The following is an 18,590-nucleotide window of genomic DNA, read 5'->3' as shown; positions in this document are numbered from 1 at the left end:
TTTTGCAGTCTAAGATGAGATAAGACAGAACGGAATTAGTTTAAGTAATAAATGTTTAATCAAAGAATTTTACATATTATTAACAGCATTCATTTGGCCAAACATCTACATGGTTGTAGTATCCTACTTGTATATAAAGTGGGAATGTATCAAGTATAGACTATGAAAGTGCAAATAACAATTCAAGGTTAGAGTAATTTTTTACATTATAAAATTAACAGGTTTACAAAATAGTCTTGCCAAACTTTATTTTTGAATTGTAAAGTCAATGACTATGGTGTTAAAATAAGTACCAAGAAAATACAAATTTAATAGGCTAATTTCATGCTCATAAGAGTAACACAGAAACAATGGATATACTGCACAACCTAACCAAATTACAAAAACCAGAACCCACAAACTTCACTATCTTCACAGAGAGCACTCTTACATATCTTACTGTAGCTTTGCAAGACATCTCAATGCAATACACACAATCTTTGTGAGAATCTTTCTATCCAGAGATCACAATTCAAGGAAGCTATGTGAGTTAAACAACTTTCAGACCAATTCATGTTGATAGTTCATGAAGAACTGTTTTAGTTGAAGGACCTTATACCATAGAACGATTTAAAGTAGGTATTTTTCAAAGATGTCCAAGGGTTCATGATTATGCCAGAACAGGGCAGCTAGAAGAAAAGCTGGAAAATGATTCGAGACTACTCTATTCCTTTCTCTCTAGCAATGCTTGCAAAATGAACTAGGTTTTTATGGGGTAAGGGTAAAATATTCTTATTTCATTTTTTACTAATATGAACCATGTGACTGCAAGGTTCAAAAGCAGGATTCGCATGAATTCAATACACTCACTTGAACTCACAGTTATCAATACATAAACTTTGCTATCATGACACTTGCCTATACACACTCAGTAGTAATAAACTTTTATATCATATCAACAAATCTCTGGTAACAGTTAATCAGAACTTAAAATGGAGTGTATGTAATTTGCTCGTGTTATGAGAAGTTTTGATTATATGTAATTAAAACAGCCATTTCGACAACTTAATCTAGTTGTAATTACATACTGTACCATTGTATCTCACTAACTGTAGATCGATGCTTTTAAGCAAATCTAAAACCAGTATTTTTTTTTTCCACGGTACAACAACTAGGAAGAGGGGTTTTAAGGTGTGTTTTTTGTTTTTAACACTAAACAGTAATCACACAGCAAATGAATATTGTGCAATTGAACAAATACCTAGCAGTGTTTTGTTTATGCAAAAACACTGATTGAACATTTAGTTATTTACTGTAAAGGCAAGGCCATGGGTGGTTGTATGGAGGTCTTTGCAATTAATAGCATAGTTACTCCAGAACAGACACGGAATTTGAATTACTTGTTTAACTGTGGCAACTATCCAGTTGGGTTAGGCAAAGGCACCGTAACATGTTGAGCAGAATCTGTTATCTGAACTTTAATTGTGGGACTGGCTAATATATGAAAATTCTGTATTCCTATATTTTTATAAAACGTTATCATTAAAAGTAATTGCACTATTAGTGCATAGAATGCTTTGTAGAATTATGAAAACAAAGAACTATGATTGCACTTCCATTAAAGTGTCTCTTAAAATACAGCATAGCTGTTGCTAACTGACTGTATTTTAATATTTAAAATAACTGTTTAACAGCAGCATTAGGTTTTATTAACTTAAGATACAGGCTACATTTAATTAAATGCAGTCACCATGGCAACACATGCCAGTTAAATTTAGAGAAGCAATGCTACCCAGTGGTTTCTTTCACTGCTAAGAATTGTGGGATTAGTTTGATAGAGTAACACTGCAGTGTTTTGTTAGGCTACCGCCAGCTCACTATTCACAGTTTGGCACGTTTGGACTGTAAATAGACATGAAAAAATCTTTGATTTTAATGTGAAAGAATATCCCCTAAAACTTGTTCCTGGAGCAGTACTAAAGAGAAGCATTAAATACCTCAGTTCACACTGCTAACAAAAAAATGAAAAATGAGTAAGAAAAAGTTATGGAAAACAAAACAAGCAAGCAAGCAAACAAACAAACAAGAATTGCTAAATGTTATTTTGGTGAAAGAATGAATTCTAAAAAAATGGAATAAACTATTTCTTAGGAAAACCAACCAAAATAATCAGTGTAAGCCTTTAATCTGTACTTTCAAGTTAAGGATCATCAACCTAAGTCTAAACAGATGCTGCATTGTATTAGGAATGTGGAATACAACCTACTTATTCCTTTTTCTTGAGAGCAAAAAGGCAAGTACTACCTAATTAAATGCAAAGGATATTCCTTGAAAGGTTCACATAATTACAAAGAACTACAATTCAAGAGAACCCCTAAATATCCGTCGTTACGTCAGTGGTTACAACTGAGCTGTAATTATGTGGATCAAAGCCTCCATAATGCTTACTCCACATACTGTACCATCTGTCTCCGCCATTCGGTTACTCCAGATTTCGGTTTTGTTCATACCAGATGCACATGTTCAATCCACTCACTTGAGGTTTGAGGAGTCTGACTTGAAGTGTCTCCCGAACCATCCAGGGTGCTTGCTCCTTCCCTGGCATTATCACCACTCGGTGAAACCGTTTCACCTGGAATAACATTTTCTTCAGAAGTGCTTTCTTCTGTTTGGGTTCCTCTGCCTTCGTTTTTGAGTGCATCCTCAAACAGTGCATGCTCTTCCTGAGGCTCCAACCCTATGTCTATAACATTTGGCTGCCCTCCTGACCTATCTTCAGTACTAGGTTGCTGTGAGTCCTCATCCACTTCTGTACTTGTTGAGGGGATCAGAGCAATACTCTGCGGGTTCATGTCGTGAAACCAGGCCATAATATTTCCAAGAAGATTTTCACTGGTATTGGGATCTTGGCTGCTGGAATCAGCATCGCTAGATGTCGAGTATAATCCACTTCTCGTATCGCTGCAGGGGTGTGAATGAAGACGATCAGCTGAAAAGGGATCACTGCCTGCGCCTAGTCTCATCAGGCTGTCACCAAGTTCTAACAGCTCAGAGCTGCTCAGCGCGGCTCTTGGGTTATCTATACTTATGGGAGCAGAGTCCAGTCTTGTAGGCAAAGAGGTACCTATTGCTCCTAAAGATGCCTCGTTATTTAGAAAGTCTCTGGTTTCTTCATCAATGGCCAAGCCTGATTCTTGTAATGATAACTGAATAGCTAGCAGGATGTTTGGGTCGTCCTCATCCAAAGAACTCAGAGCCTGTGGAAATACGTAAGGTTGCTTTCAGAATAAAACTTTCATCTTGTAACATATTTTGGATTAAAAGTAATTTGGCCTCAAATCTTAAATTCACAGTTGATTGACACATGTAATTTATCAGAATATTTTTTTTACTGATACAGTTGCCAACAATTTAAAAGCTGATGATTGTTTAGCAATTCTTACTGGTGTGAATATGTAATTTGTTGCCCTGGACTCTCCCTCTCTTGTTGAAGAATTAAGAAATTTTGCAGAGACAACATGACACGGAAAAGCAGAGAAGAGGAAGGCAAGTAAAACAGAGAGAATGGAGAAGAGGTTAGTGAAGATACCTGAAGAGAATCCTGGTTTTCAGAGCGACTGACAGGGGTATAGTCATGAAGCGAAGAGCTGTGCAGAATACCCATAGAAGCTGAACTCACCATGGAAGTGCCATGTCTTCTGCTACTGCCACCTTCCTGAGTGTCTGTTTGGGCAATTGAAATAAATACATTTGAGGAACAAGTCAGAAAGCCCTCTCCACTACATTTACTGACAGAACCTCTTGCCTTACGTTAACATACGTTAACAGTATGCACTGTTGGTCACTAAAATATCGAAGTGTTTAATCAAATTCTAGTCCTCAAACTAACCAGACAGTTTTCCATTTTACTTGCAATAGGGAAGGATCAAAGTTCACCAATATTCTTTTTACTGTTTCTAAAATAAAGCATGTGTTTGTTTACTTCTCCTCTGAAAAAGACTTATTTTGTTTTTAAAGGACAAGCCACTGGGCTTAAGTTCATGAGACATGGAGAAGAGAATTTTTGCTGCATGGCTGAGCACACAAATGGAAGCTCTGAAGAAGCAGAGTCAGATTATGATTCGGATTTGAGCTATTTTGGTACTTTTGCAGAAGCTCCTGGCAGCTCGGAGAGACCCAGAGAGCCAAGTTACAGTGACCTTAGCGCACAACTAGCCATGGCACCGCTTGGAAGAGCAGCATGCTGGAAGTCATAGCCCGTGCCAACTTGTCTCCAGGCTGTCTTGGCCAGTACAGCAGTTTGTGAGCAGGGTTTTGTGATACAGCCTTATGGCTACCTTCCAGCAGTCCTGTAGCAGGGGAAATCTCATCTAGGCTCACAGCAGCAACTGGTCCTTTTAATTTGCATTGAAAGGCTGGTATATAGCTAAGACTGGCATATGAAATACGTGTTTTTCAAAGTTTCTTCAGAAAAAACAAGCCTGCTGTAAATAGCTAAGGAATTGCTAGTGGGAAGATCAATGTATTTCCCTTTAAAAAGAGGAGCAGCCACAATGAAGTCAGCAACGCTTCTAAAATCACATAAAACAGTGCAACAATGAGTCTTAATGTTGTATTCTGGCAAGTATAACAATATATTTGAAACTTGTTTAAAATGCATCCATAGGAGAACACTGTGGTTGCTACTAAAAATTTCTGAAGTAGCAAGAGAATGAGCAGCCCCAGGCAGGACCATACCTAAGGTACTCTCACTGGGGTCATCAGGATCTGGAGTATTACTTAGCAGACTGTGCATGTCTCCACGTCGACGCTGCCTGTGCCTCCTCCGATACTGAAATTCAGCATATTCCTGCATAAACCAAAGGTTACAAAATACAGGGCAGCATGCAGTAATATTTTTCTGATGTGACGAGCACCACATTTTTATAAAAAATGTGTGATTTTATAGTTTTATTATAAAATCACCTGTTTTCAGAAAAATAAATTGCAAGTTATATCATGCAATGCTTAAAACAAAAACAAAAAAACAACAAACAATCACCAGGTAATCCTAAATCTATAAAATAACGAATTAGCAACTAAAAATACTTGACGTTCCACCAATGTTTTAATACTTGCAATCTCCCTTTTTAAAGAATTCCAAGTACCCTTCTTTTTGTTTAAAAACTTTGATGCCAAACGTTACACACACATACACACACACGCTTTTTTGTAAAAGTGTACCTACTGATTTTAGAACATAAAAGCAATTAATGTGAGTTAGACCAGTAGGTCATGTCAGGGTCCTGTTGCTAGCAGTGGCCAGTAGAATATAACTTCGGAAAAATACCAAAAACCAGCAGATATATACGGGCACTTGTTACACTTTTCCCAGGCTCCAGGACACTATAGCTCAGGAACTTCTTAGGCCATAGCTGACACTCTTCTACTGAGCAGTCTTCGATGGATTTTTATTCCATGAATTACAGATCTCCTATCTTTGCCTAACCTGAGCCGTTAATAAGTCACACCATACAGATTTGAACTGCCACAGACTGTATTTTCTCACGGTGTATGTATTTACCAAAGACAGCTTATATAACATTTATGGGAAAGACTAAGATCCCAAGGGTTAATTATCTTTATTCCTGGAAATAAATGTTTCCATGTCCATATCTTCACTAACATTAAGAGACTGATTTTATGCTTGAAGGCAACTTTCTAGATACGTTTTTTGGCTAGTACCTGACTGTGTAGGTAAGGTCTTTCACTAATCTCAGTAATTGATTTACCCAAGGGAAAAAAAAATATACGCACAGGTACTTCCCTTCAGAGAAGAATACTGCTAATTTCCTCCCTAAAACCCAGCTTGACAAATCTTGAATCCAAAGGCTTCCTTTGGCCAAATGACTTGAGAACAATAGCATTACCATTAATGTTCCTTTCTTACATTAAGTCTACATTCCAGAATATCTCAATGTCTAAAATATCTAAAATTTAAATCAAGAAATGTCATTGCTCTTACACAATGACCTTATTAATTTTAATGATATTGTGATGGTATGTTGTCTTTCCATGAAGTGTTTCAGATCAAATTCTTATTCATAATGACACATACAAGCCAAAAAGATTTGTCACAAAATGATCAGTGTGGGAAGATTTTTGTCTATGTAAGAAGAAGATCCATGAAAATTGTAAGATCACAAAAATAACTGTATTGGATCAGATGAAAGGCCCATTTAGCCCAATATCCTGTCTTCAGCAGTGGTTAGTAGTAGGTGCTTGTTAGCCTATGGGACTTCCTAAATGGAAGGCAGACGTTGTTTCCCAAACAACAGAAAATGAAATCTTGATATGAAGCAATGTAAGTGAATTATTTAAAAGTATATATAATTGTATCACTATGAATCAGATAAGGAATAATGAGAAGTGGTCACTGAACATTAAGATTTTTTAGTCATACCAGATCTTATCTTTCATCCGTTCGCGATGAATTCGTGATGGATTGTACCAACAGCCCCTTAACTATACTTTTGGTTGCTTTTTAACGTGTTATATAGAGATCTTGATACCACTGCTAACATTTTATTTCTGATTACTTGTAACAATTTTGTACATGTGATCAAAGGACCTTTTATTTTGTGTTGGAACTTCATGGTTTCACACAACGGCGTACAACACCCCACAATCTTTGCTAAAACCAGTAAGGTTATATTTTCTGTGATAACATGGTATGCACAGATGTTCTACTACTTGCCAGTAAAAGTACAGCTCTACATCAAAAATTTTGTATCGAAAATCACTAAAATAAACAAAGATGACCATTATTAATTCTACAAAATTCATTTAGCATAGGTGGTTGCAAGTATCTTTGATAGCTACGTAGCAAAGAAGCCAACTTGCATAATACAGTGCCACATTTAGGCAAATCATAAAAACTTGTAAGCAATCATCTAAGCATGACTGCCATGGCACCTGCTGCTAAACAGATTATCAACATACTGCTGATCAGCTTCTTCTCATAACCAGTTCCACTGATGATAATGGAATTATTTCAAAAGAAAGGAATAAAGGAACTAGGCAGGAGAAGCAAGTTGATCTTTTGTAGAGAAACAAGCTATTTTCTCACCAGCATGATGGTCACCAACAATAGCAAAGGAAATATATAGAAAAAGTACGTGGAGTTTTCCAGGATGCTTTAAAATCACTAGCTGAAAAGAAAACAGCAGCAAGGAAATGTTGAGATGAAGCTTCCTTCCTAACTGAATGCTTTAATCTTTAATCTAATGTTCTCAAAATATTAAATAAAAATTAAGATGATGAAGAAAAGCTTTATAGGAAGCTTCTCACATTTTAGTGCAGAGTCTTGAACATTATATACTCTTTCCCATATATAGATGGTGAAATATTCATTTAAAAATTTTTAGTTTTCATTCTTGTTTTAAGTACCAGAAGTTTACCTAATTTGACTATGCAATTTCCATCCTACTTTAATACATAAAAGTAAAAAGAAACATTTCAAATGTTAAAATATTTGGGTGTATACCTGTAAGTTTTTTGTAGGATTGTTACGGAAGGATGGAAATTTCTTAGACTTTCTCAAATTCTGCTGAAATAATATTGCATTGAAACATAACCTACACAATTTCATATATTTATTAAGGTTTTCCAGCACATAGAAACCAGTTTATATATAATTCTAAAGCTGGTTATGTCCTTGAAAAATGATGATGCCATCTTAAGTAACTATATCCATATTAATGTTACTGCACAGTTAGCTATGCATATATTTCCTTCTATTGTGAAATAAGGTAAGCTTAAACCAATTTGAAAAGCTTTAAATCAAAATAAGGAAGCTCTTCATGCAGACCACAGTCATACCTGTGTTTCTAGAAAATGCAGAAGTAACTTAAAGATTTAAAAAGAAATAGTTTACCTCAGGGGATGCAAATCCTAAATACTCCCAATCCCACGTTCCACCAGCAAAACTATAAAATTAAGAGATATACCATAAAACTCAGAGTTGGAACAAAGTAAGAACAGTATACATAGCTTCAAAACCTATCAACATATAAAACTGAGTGCAACTGTAACTCTCTTAAGTTAACAAGTCTTCTGCTCTAATTCTTACCTTAAAACTCATTTAGGAAGCTACAAAATTACAATAGAAGTGTTGACTATTCCAGAACTGCTTGATATTTCTATCAAATATTTATAGAATTTTGGAGCATTTCAAGTATTTAGTGACAATTTGGAAGGAAAAAAAAAAGTGAAATGGAAGCTATGACATTTAATCATTAATGTATCACAAATGGGGAAGCAATTTAGGCTGCAAAGTACAGAGCAGTAATTCTCAAACACATTTTTCACAAAGGTTATTGTTTGGATAGCTGAAGTCAAAATACTGAGGGTGAAAATACATTTTCAAACTGTGTACCGTCCTCAGGGTATCCTGCGTAACTGCTGCTATGGGAGAGGTGGGTGGGGAGGATAATCCTTACAAGTAATTATGCCATGTAAATTCTTTGTCATGAAGTAGTAATTGAGTTTTCAAATTGATGCATATGTTAATGTATTTTTTTAAAATAAAACTTAGTTTTACATTTTTAATTTGACACCATGAAAGACAGAAGTGCATGGTTTAAAAAATAATTCCCACAAAACAGTAGTGAAACAATACTACCCAATTTGGTACATAACCTCTTTAAGGTTTTGTGTTTTTTTGTTGTTCTTCTTGTTTTTTGGTCTTTGTTTTCTTTTCATTTTGTGTTTTACTTAAATATTGATTTCAAATCACACTACTTATTTGCTAACCAGCTAACTATGCTGACTTACACCATGAACTTGGTTCTTCTGTAAGTGCTAATGAAGAAGTGAAAAAAACCCAAACAAACAACAATCCTCACCACCCCAGCGCTCAAAGACATTTCTTGCACTTGGCTTTTGACACAATTTTAAAAGCCAGGACAGGTTTCTCATTTGCAATTTCATCAACAAAGGGAAGGTGATTAACAGCACGTGAGTCTGTAGGGTTTTACAGACCTTACAAATTAGGGTTTGTAAAAAAGCTGTAATTCCTTAAGGATCAAATGACCAAGAAAATGTAACTATCTGATGATTTATGACCAAGTTTATCAGCTCCACTTTACCTTGCTGTCAAAGAATGACAAGGGATTGACCCACTCTGACAGCTACCAAATTAACTTTTTTTAGTTGCAAAGTATTTTGTTTGGATTACCTGCGCCTGGGTGCTTCTGGTGAGTCTGCAGGAGCAACACCACGGGCTACAGAGGCCAAGAATTCTTGCCGCTTCTGCTGCACAAGACAAGCTGCACGGATGATTTTATGGCGAGGAGTCCGAAGGTAAGGCCTGTTCACTTTCTGTGCAAGGTCTTCAGTGACCATTTCTAGGTCTGTCTGCAGTAGTTAATAAATACAGAATAGAATACTTTTACAGTGAAACAAAAATCAGGCAGAACTCTACACCATAAATACTGAATGGAATGATTTCCATTTTCGTGAAAATACCATCCAGACAGAAGGTCCATCAGTTCTCTGAAACACTAACTCTCAAATAATTGTTAAAACTGAAGAAATGATAGAGATCCCCCTTAGCAAGATCACCTCTAATTGTTTGTTCTCTGCCTATCCATCTCTTCTTTCTTCTTTGATGCAGTTAACAGAGACAGGAATCATTTTTTTATTTGGTGTTCATTATGTTGTCTGGAACAACGACCTTGATTCATCAGTAAAGACTTTGAGGTGGATGATGACTAAGCCAGACCAAACTTGTCAGTGCATCCTTGGAAGCCTGCTCTATCAGGCCCGAAACTTTATCAGTTGCCCCAACTTCTCCATTGTGATTTGGGCCTGGCTCGAATACTACTCCGTATCATAGAATCATTAAGGTTGGAAAAGATTTCCAAGATCATCTGTTCCAACAAACCATGTCCCTAAGCACCACGTCCAACCTTTCCTTGAACACCCCCAGGGACGGTGATGCCACCACCTTCCTGGGCAACCCGTTCCAGTGCCTGACTGCTCTTTCTGAGAAGAAATGTCTCCTCATTTCCAACCTGAACCTCCCTTGGTGCAACTTGAGACCATTCCCTCTAGTCCTATCACTAGTTATCTATCTGTGAGAAGAGGATGATCCCCAGCGCCCCACACCTTCCTTTCAGGTAGCTGTAGAAAGCAATGAAGTCTCCCCTGCGCCTCCTCTTCTCCAGACCAAACAACCCCAGTTCCCTCAGCCACTCCTCAAAGACCACTGTGGGCAGATACTTGAGCTTGTTACTCACTGGAGTTTGAGCATGTACCCCAGTTACTCCATGTGTAACAAGCCATTTGGGGTCTCCACCCCAAAATATCTGCCCTTCTAGCCTACCCCTTTATTGACCTGAATGTGCTCCTCCAGCTTGCAGTAGGGCTTCCCTGCACACATTCGTGCACTGAACATCTATTGGGGCCCTAAAGGAAAGAAAAGTAGGCAGCAGCCCCTGCAGCTGAAGCACCCCCACCCTCACCCCCTGGTTCTCTCACAGCTCTGCCCCTCACCCCCTCATCTGACACATTAGTAGGGAAAAACAGGAAACGGGAGCTACAGAAGAAGAAGACAAGTTGATGGAAGATCCTTCCTACCCCAGAATAACACCTGCCCTGATCCAGGCCTCCTCTGATGTAACTGTCTACTTGCTGCTTTCTGGGGAGGGCTTCTTCTGGATTTGGGCTATGAAGCTTGCTCAAAGTGAGAATTCAGCTAAAATGTTATTTCAAAAGGAGGTTAACAGAAATGATTTTCCTTTTTTTCCCCTTCCACCCGTCCTTGCCCTTTTTATTCTACAGCCATGTGTTGTTTTTCATTCATCCTAAAATTGAACTAAAAGCTACTGTGTCATAGAGTATTAATTTTCCCTCTGCATTAATTTTCCAGACTTGTTTACAAATACTAAGTAAGTATATCAGTTTTACACTACAAAAATGGAAACAAGACACTGATAACTAACACTACCAATAAAAGAACAGAAAAGCAAACGATATGCATGTATTACCTGCATAAGTTCAAATATTTCTTTCTTTGTGCTTTTAGGCTCCAAAAAGAATCCATATGGATAAGAACACTTGAGAATGCGGCGAGTTTTTAGAAGCTCCTGTACTGCATCTTCGATGAATGTGGTATCAGGACAGCCTCCCTCAGCTGTAAGACGATACAACATTGTGAAAATATTTTCCTGCTGATGTCAGCATTATTTTATTATAAGAGATTTCCACCAAAAATGTGCACATCAGCTAAATATTTTGCAGATAAACAGCAGCAGGTTCACCATAAGTATACCATGTTCTTACTATAAGAACTCAGCAGAGAATATTAACTTCTCTCTTACTAATGCTGCTTTCCCTGTGTCTTTGAAAGAAATATGATTTACTGAACATTTAGCTTTCATCCACTGCTTAGGAATTGTACTACTGGAGGGATCACATCACACAGCAGACTGATGTGAGCTCTATTCAAGAGGCTTAGCCGTAACACATTTGATTTGATTTCAGATCAAATTCGCAGTTCACAGCTATAACTGACAAATTCTACTTACTTCCGCTGAGAGCTCTACTCAACTGCTCCATCTTTTCTTTGGCTGTTTTTAGAAGGCGCTGTTCTAACTAGAACAAGAAAACAAATAAAATACAATAAGCTCATTATTTTGTGATGAATAAAATGGAAAAAAGAATGAGTAAAAATGATTTGAGCCATACCTGGTAGCTAAGTTCATGGTTCTTAAACCTTGTGTAATAGTGCATAAACCTATCCAGTTCTTGAAATCTTCTATGCTTCTTTTCGGCCTGGAAAATAATGGGAAAGGAAAACAAATCAAGACAAGTCTTATGGCTTAATTTAATAATCATCATTAGATATAATTACATAACTGTTTATACTTCCTCTACATGTAAAGCATTATATACATTGCTGACAAGTGATATGTATGAGAAGAGAGAAATGTAGTTTTTGGAATTCCCAAGCCTGCAAATACTGTAAGTGAGAGTCAACGCACTGTGTGTGTGCATACTATTTTTAAGCAGACTTTCCAAATGCCAAGATTCAAACGTGTCTTCTGTAATGCACAGTAGCTAATTACAGTACCAGCACACCCATTTCACAAAAGGAAACTATGGCACAGAGAAGTATATTGACTTGTCTAAAGTCAACCAGTGGTTGTTACCAAAGCCAAAAGAAGAACCAAATCTTATGCTTCTATCCACAAATAAGCAGTGTTTTCTTTCTGTCTTTTTGTTATATTTAAAATTATATTTTCCCAGTTAAAATTCTGGTTGGGAAGAATTTTGATTGAATTTACCCTAAACAGAAAGCTGCAGCCTTTGCACTATTTTTTTAAACAAACACTTTCATTTGTTACCTCTACTGTCATCTCCTTGGACTGTTCCTCGACATGTTGAATAACTTCATAGCGAGTACATCTGTAATAGCCTCCAGTAGAAGAGCTGTGCTTCTTCCATTCTTCTAAGCATATCCAGCAAAAGTCATATTTGCACTTCAGAAAAACATGGGGAAAAAAGAAAGAAGCTGATACATTGTAGGTCCAGAGTTATGCATCATTATTCTCTCCCATGAAAAAATGAATTAACATTATTCTGAGTGTACTTATAGTTTAAATAGAATTTCTGAGGAGCCTCCTTCCTATTTTATGTACTGCAGAAGATCTTGGTTATAAAACAGTGGAAGTCATAATTTTTATTCCTTGAATCCCAAGATTATGTTGGACCTACAAGTTAAGTTTTAAGTGGATGAAATAAAGCAAGCGATAAATAGATATGATTAGGCCTGTGGTTTTTTGTTGTTGTTCGTTTTTAAAAGTCCAATTTTTAAAATGACACAGGAACAGTTGATGAGAAAGGGTGAATTTTCACAGATTTCCTGTCTCTAAGAGAGATGTGAAATTATCAGTAAGTTTAATTTCTAAATCATTAAAATGAAACAAATGATTTATACATTAATATGACTTTAACTGTAAAACGCTCAAAAACCCCTAATTACTTCGGTTACCAAAATGCAGTTCTTCAACTGATCTTATCTGCATTTTCTTCAGTTGTTGGTTAATGAAAAATGTTCATGATTTTGCCTTTTCTTCCAAATTGGAAAGCAGTATTTTTTAGAATCCTGAATATTCTCCATACAGAGAAGAACAATTTTTCACTCAATCCTAGTCTGCCTGTACAGTGATAAATATCAACAGTTCAAGAGGGATGCTTTTGAAATTTACTATTCTCATCTGCAGTCCTGCTGGTATCTTTATAGTGCAGTGAATGTGAAAGAAGTGTTATGATTTAGTATCTGCTGTAAGGTAGAAAGGGCACTTAAAACCTTAGAAGTGCATAACTAACTTTATTTAAGAAATTACAAAAAACATATGCCTAAAGAAAACAGAAAGCTTAGGTGAAAAATGACTTTACCAATATTTTTTTTTCACTTGTTTACTGAAAGAAATTCAAAATATGTGATTACTGGTATTTTAATCATGTGCTGTTCATGATGTAAAATATTAATAGCAACTACTAAAGCAAGAGAGAAAAAAAACACAACACAGAACACAAACTTTGAAGAGTGATTACTTCAAGTTAAGCCTTTTCTGCGTTTACTGAGTAGAAGGTTTTCAAAACAGGTAACACAAGAAGATCTGCCTTATCCAGGCTGCTCTGCATTAAAGAAGGTCAAACTGTATTATTTTCAACTCAGCACTGAATTCTCAGCTAGTTTATTTCAAAATAATTGGAAGCTGTTTATGGATGGATGTGCAAAAGACTTTATGTCTTGTTATCCCTGTTCATTTTATCTGTTTAACAAATGAGCAAAGAAAAATTCTGAAAAATGGAAGCAAAAATGTATATTAATTAATAAATAAGAAGCCATTAACATTATTATTGGAATTCAGTAAATTAAGCCACATTTTCCCCTTCCAACTCAGATATGCTATGATTCTGTGAAATACTCCATACCTTATGTGTTCATAAGAAGTTGTTCAGTTAATTATATTACATGATGAAATTAAATCCAATTCCTGCATTGTACTTTTGCTAATTTTGTCTCACCAGTGATGTTGATTTTCTTCTAAAAAGCAATGCAAACTACAGTATTTCTTCTTGCTATTGTGCCGTACCTTTTCTTTAATATTTTTTTGAAGATGTTTGCTTCTACAAACTGGTAAGATGAGTGCTGAGAATGAAGTTTGCAAATAGTTGTATATAAAAGTCTTAACCGTATATCACAGCATTATCTGCCTATCATTCAGAGACATTCATAAGAAGAAAAAAATTGTAGCAAAATTTTTAAAAAAACAGCATGAAGCAAGTTGTTCCACAACAAACAGAACTATTAAAGCTTCATTTCCTATTCATTTATATGTGTATACGCTCCTACTGCAATAATGCCACCTCTCTCAAATTATCTCCCTCCATGACCACTCCACCATATGTATCCTCTAATCTCTCACCACATCACCGAAAGCCTCCTCAGTCACCCGAGGTTCACTCTCATTAAACATTCAAAAACGCGTCCATCTGTTCTGACTCATCTCCCAAAACCCTGAGCTCTGTTTTATTCGCCTTTATGATCAGCTAACCATGCGGCAGCACTGGCTAGGCTTAACAACTGACACGTGCTGCCTGGCCACCGTCTGAGCCAAGCAGAAGAGGTAATTGCTGAGCAGGTAACTGCTGAGTAGGTATTTCAGCCTCTCTCTTGGGGGCAGTACAAATTAAGTCTCTGCACCACAGAGCTACCAAGTTTCATGAAATTTGCAGTGATTTAGCATCTGCAACTCCCCCTCCTCTGTCTGGTTCAAAGTACCCAGAAGGTTAAAAACTACTAGAGTTAGGGGAGTGAGAGACAGCAGGACTGCATGAGCCTTGTTACCTTAGAAACCAGGCTCATAAAACAGCACGGTGCCTGCTTAAATACAGAAATGGATTCTGTGACGAAACAGTACCGTCTCTACACCAAGGTACATGCTAGCTGGTAAGAGGCAGTCGCAGCTCTCTACTCATCACGTAGTAAGTAGGCTCGAGCAGAACTTACTGCAGGAAAGGCAGAGGCTTTGTAACAGGCCCTTCCTTCAGCGGAGGAAGAGACAAGCGAGGTGTCTGCAATATCTTGCATCTGAGCCCTGCAGTGATCCCGAGGATCCCCTTCCTTTACTTCCTCACCAGGCTGAGGGGAGGCTGCTTCTGTTTGCAGAGATTTCTCCACCACAAAGGGAAGCTGACTGATTTAAGGACACTTCAAGCTGTTCATAAGGAACGACATCAAAGGGGAATAGAATTGTGGTTGTCAGCCAGTGCCTCAGGATGGTACTAAATTAAATTATCTATATTCACCAGTGCTTAGCGGTCAAAGTCCTCTCAAGCCTTAAGCCATGCTTTCATTCTATTGAGAGGAGCTCAGTGACAACAACTGCTGTCAAATAACTGAAGAGGCTCTGTCACATCCTGAACATTTTGTTACACTGGCTGAACATGAGCCTGCAATGTGCCCAGGTGGCAAAGAAGGCCAACAGCAGCCTGGCCTCTGTGAGGAACAGCATGGCCAGCAGGACTAGGGAAGGGATTTTCGCTCAGTACCCGGCGCTGGTGAGACCACACCTCGAGGACTGTGTTCAGCTCTGGGCCCCTCACTGCAAAAACGACATTGAGTTGCTAAAGCCAGAGCAACAAGGCTGGTGAAGGGACTAGAAAACCAGACATATGAGGAATGTGGAAAGAAATGGGGCTGTTCAGTCTGAAGAAAAGGGGGCTGAGGGGAGACCTCATCGCTCTCTACAACTGCCTGAAAGGAGGTTGCAGCAAGGAGGGTCTCAGTCTCTTTTTCAGTTAAAAAGCGACAGGACATGAGGAAATGGCCTCAAGTTGCTCCAGGAGAGTTTAGCTTGGATATTAGGATGAATTTGTTAACAGAAAGAGTGGTTAGGCATTGGAATGGGCTGCCCAGTGTGGTGGTGGAGTCCTCATCCCTGGAGGTATCTAAGAGACGTGTGGATGTGGCACTTAGGGACGTGGTTTAGAGATGGACGTGGGAGTGTTAGGGGATGATTGGACTTGTTGATTTTAAGGGTCTTTTTCAACCTAAATGTTTCCATGATTCTACATCTCATATATGAATTGTTTAAATCTTGACACCAATACAATCCTTCTGCAAATAACTATTTCAAGCACTCTTATCTCTGTTTACAGCCTGGAAGACTTCAAATTGAGCTGAACAACATACCTTATTACACTTTTTAGTGCTATGGAATTTATGACCTCCTTTAAAAATTATTTAAGAAGAAAAAAAAGAACAGCAAACTTGGCATAAACTGAAGTAGAACAGAATCTGTTCTCTGCTGCCGCAGACAAACTACACCAAAAAAAAAAAAACCAAACCCAATCCTCAGCTTGTATCACAGACAGAATACGTGATGATAATATAAAGAAAATAAGACCTGGATAGCAATGGAAAGTAACACATTTCCAGAAAAATGAAGAGAATTACTTTCTAAACCTCTTAGCTTTTTATTGGAAGCTAACTATGTCAAATATGTGCAACTTTCACATTTTCAATGATCATCCTCAAACAGGTATTAGCTATGGTTATATAAGATATTTCTGACATAGAGAAACAGTATGCTAAATATGCTGTTTTTAACTAATTTGATAGAAAAAGTGTTTGCAAATTACACTGTATTCATGGCAAAAATATTTTTTCTATTTCAGTAGCACTGTGCAAACTCATGACTAATTTTTTGGCTGCTGTCACCAATAAGTTTCTTTTGGTATTACTCTTTCCTGTCTTTTCATTCCTACTGATTAATTTGTGTTTACAGATTTCATTTAAACTTCTCTGTTTTGTTGCTATGTAGAGAAATAGTGCAAAAGAAAAATGCATGAAGGCAAAACATTCATTAGACCTTACCATTTCTTAAAATATATCATCTTCTGCCAACTGAAAGTGTTCATTCTCTTCTACATTATTAATGATGATTAAACTATCAATGATTTCTGTTCCCTTAAGTTTCATACTGTACTGCCAGTAATTGTCAGGTGTTTATGAAATCTTGATAATTACAGTCCTCACCTGCCAGCCAAAGAAATTTCACTAAATATGAAACATCTTCTAAATACATGTAACTCACAATTTGCAAATTATGTAATTCTTGCAACAGGTTCCATTAGATCTTAGACATGACATTTCAGAAGTTTTGGACTTCTGTGCTCCTGAAATGTATCTATGACACACACAACCTGAATTATGGTTTCAAAACAAATTATATGAAAGGTCGTTCTTACCTTTGCACATTGCATGTGGTTGCAGCCCTCATTCTTTTGAATTGGAGATTTGCAGTTGGCGCATGGTTTGGAGTTAGTTAGTAACCACAGACAGTTGGCAGCATCTTCATATGCCTCACTAACTCCCACAACTTTATGAGGGTGACAGGAGGATGTGAAGCATGCAAAAACAGACAAGTTGAAATTGTAGTTGTTTAATAACTTGTGAAAATCAGATTAGGAAAGATATGTGTTTACCTTTTTCTTGATAGAGTATTGTAATTCCTCACTATATATATTTCTCACATATATATAAATATACACATCTACTCATTTGTACATAATAATCTTATACATATTATTTATGTATACTGTAGTATGTGTTATATATAGCATATATAATATATAAATGAGAAAAACATATATGAAAAAATGGCATTGTTTGACTAAGCATGGTGTAATCTGCATCTATAACATTTTATATGCATTTCAGAATAATCTATGACATACTGTGGAAAGGCTCAACTGTGGTAACCAAGTTAAGATACTGTTTATTCAAGTTACTGTTATTTTTTTGTATGTTTGTTTCTGTTGACTGAGAAAACATCTATCCTGTGTAAACACAATCTTTGCTAGCTGTTTCACTAACAGTTATTTAACATTAAGCCATTTCCCACAATTCCCTTGCAATACACCCTCAACCTTACCATTATCATCACTTGTTGCCTTTAAATAGTTTTAAAGCACACAAACAACTGCATGGAACACAATTCTAACAGAAGTGCAGACTGGGATAAGGATTTTAAATTGTCCAGCAAAAATAAAGTTATATTCAGTAAAAAATGAAAAAATGAAAAAATAATGAAGGAGGCTGTAAGAGGAAGGGAAAAAAAAATCTATCTGAACCCCATGCAGATTTATGAAGAGAGAATAGGGAGGAATGGCTTAAGTCTGCCATTACTGCGTCCTCATATGCAGATAAAGCATGAAGCTGCTCCTCATTCAGCAGTTTGCTTTTCTTTCTCTTCTTTATAGTATTTTTCAACCAATGTAAAGCTTTTACTTAATGCAACTAAAAAATCCCTCTAAAAATAGAAGAAACAACAAAATAATAAGAAGAATAAAAAAGGCACGACTTACGTTCTTCTGGTTTCATTTCAGATATTTTCTGTAGCCAATCCTTCCAGGTTTGGCAGTCACAAGGTTCATGTGCTTCACCAAGACATTCCCTGAAAATTAAGATGTATACACAATAACTATTCATTTAGAGATTTAGAATTAAAGTTGAAATTGGTTCAAGCTAAAAGGCCATGGAAACTTATCAA

At 36.8% G+C, this 18,590-nt stretch overlaps 1 protein-coding gene across 4 annotated transcripts in view; it reads right to left on the bottom strand.

Annotated features, from left to right (window-relative positions):
- Nucleotides 1–35: 35 nt before the first annotated feature.
- ANKIB1 (ankyrin repeat and IBR domain containing 1) overlaps nt 36–18,590 on the bottom strand; it is a 95,683-nt gene continuing 77,128 nt past the window's right edge. For 2 of the 4 annotated variants that reach the window (XM_080582548.1, XM_080582547.1), the window contains 11 exons: nt 18,406–18,494; nt 17,287–17,417; nt 12,369–12,503; nt 11,710–11,796; nt 11,550–11,616; nt 11,010–11,155; nt 9,197–9,375; nt 7,895–7,946; nt 4,717–4,828; nt 3,569–3,702; nt 36–3,236 (listed from right to left, as the gene is read on the bottom strand). In XM_080582548.1, coding sequence (XP_080438674.1) covers nt 2,484–3,236; nt 3,569–3,702; nt 4,717–4,828; nt 7,895–7,946; nt 9,197–9,375; nt 11,010–11,155; nt 11,550–11,616; nt 11,710–11,796; nt 12,369–12,503; nt 17,287–17,417; nt 18,406–18,494 — 1,885 coding nt within the window. In that variant the 3' untranslated portion in view covers nt 36–2,483. The remainder of the gene's footprint in view (nt 3,237–3,568; nt 3,703–4,716; nt 4,829–7,894; nt 7,947–9,196; nt 9,376–11,009; nt 11,156–11,549; nt 11,617–11,709; nt 11,797–12,368; nt 12,504–17,286; nt 17,418–18,405; nt 18,495–18,590) is intronic. The other 2 variants (XM_080582549.1, XM_080582550.1) reach the window with 2 other exon arrangements.

Source organism: Anser brachyrhynchus (genome assembly GCF_964034855.1).
Source record: "Anser brachyrhynchus genome assembly, chromosome: 2".
Taxonomy (NCBI): domain Eukaryota; kingdom Metazoa; phylum Chordata; class Aves; order Anseriformes; family Anatidae; genus Anser; species Anser brachyrhynchus.
This window is presented reverse-complemented; position numbering and strand designations above follow the sequence as displayed.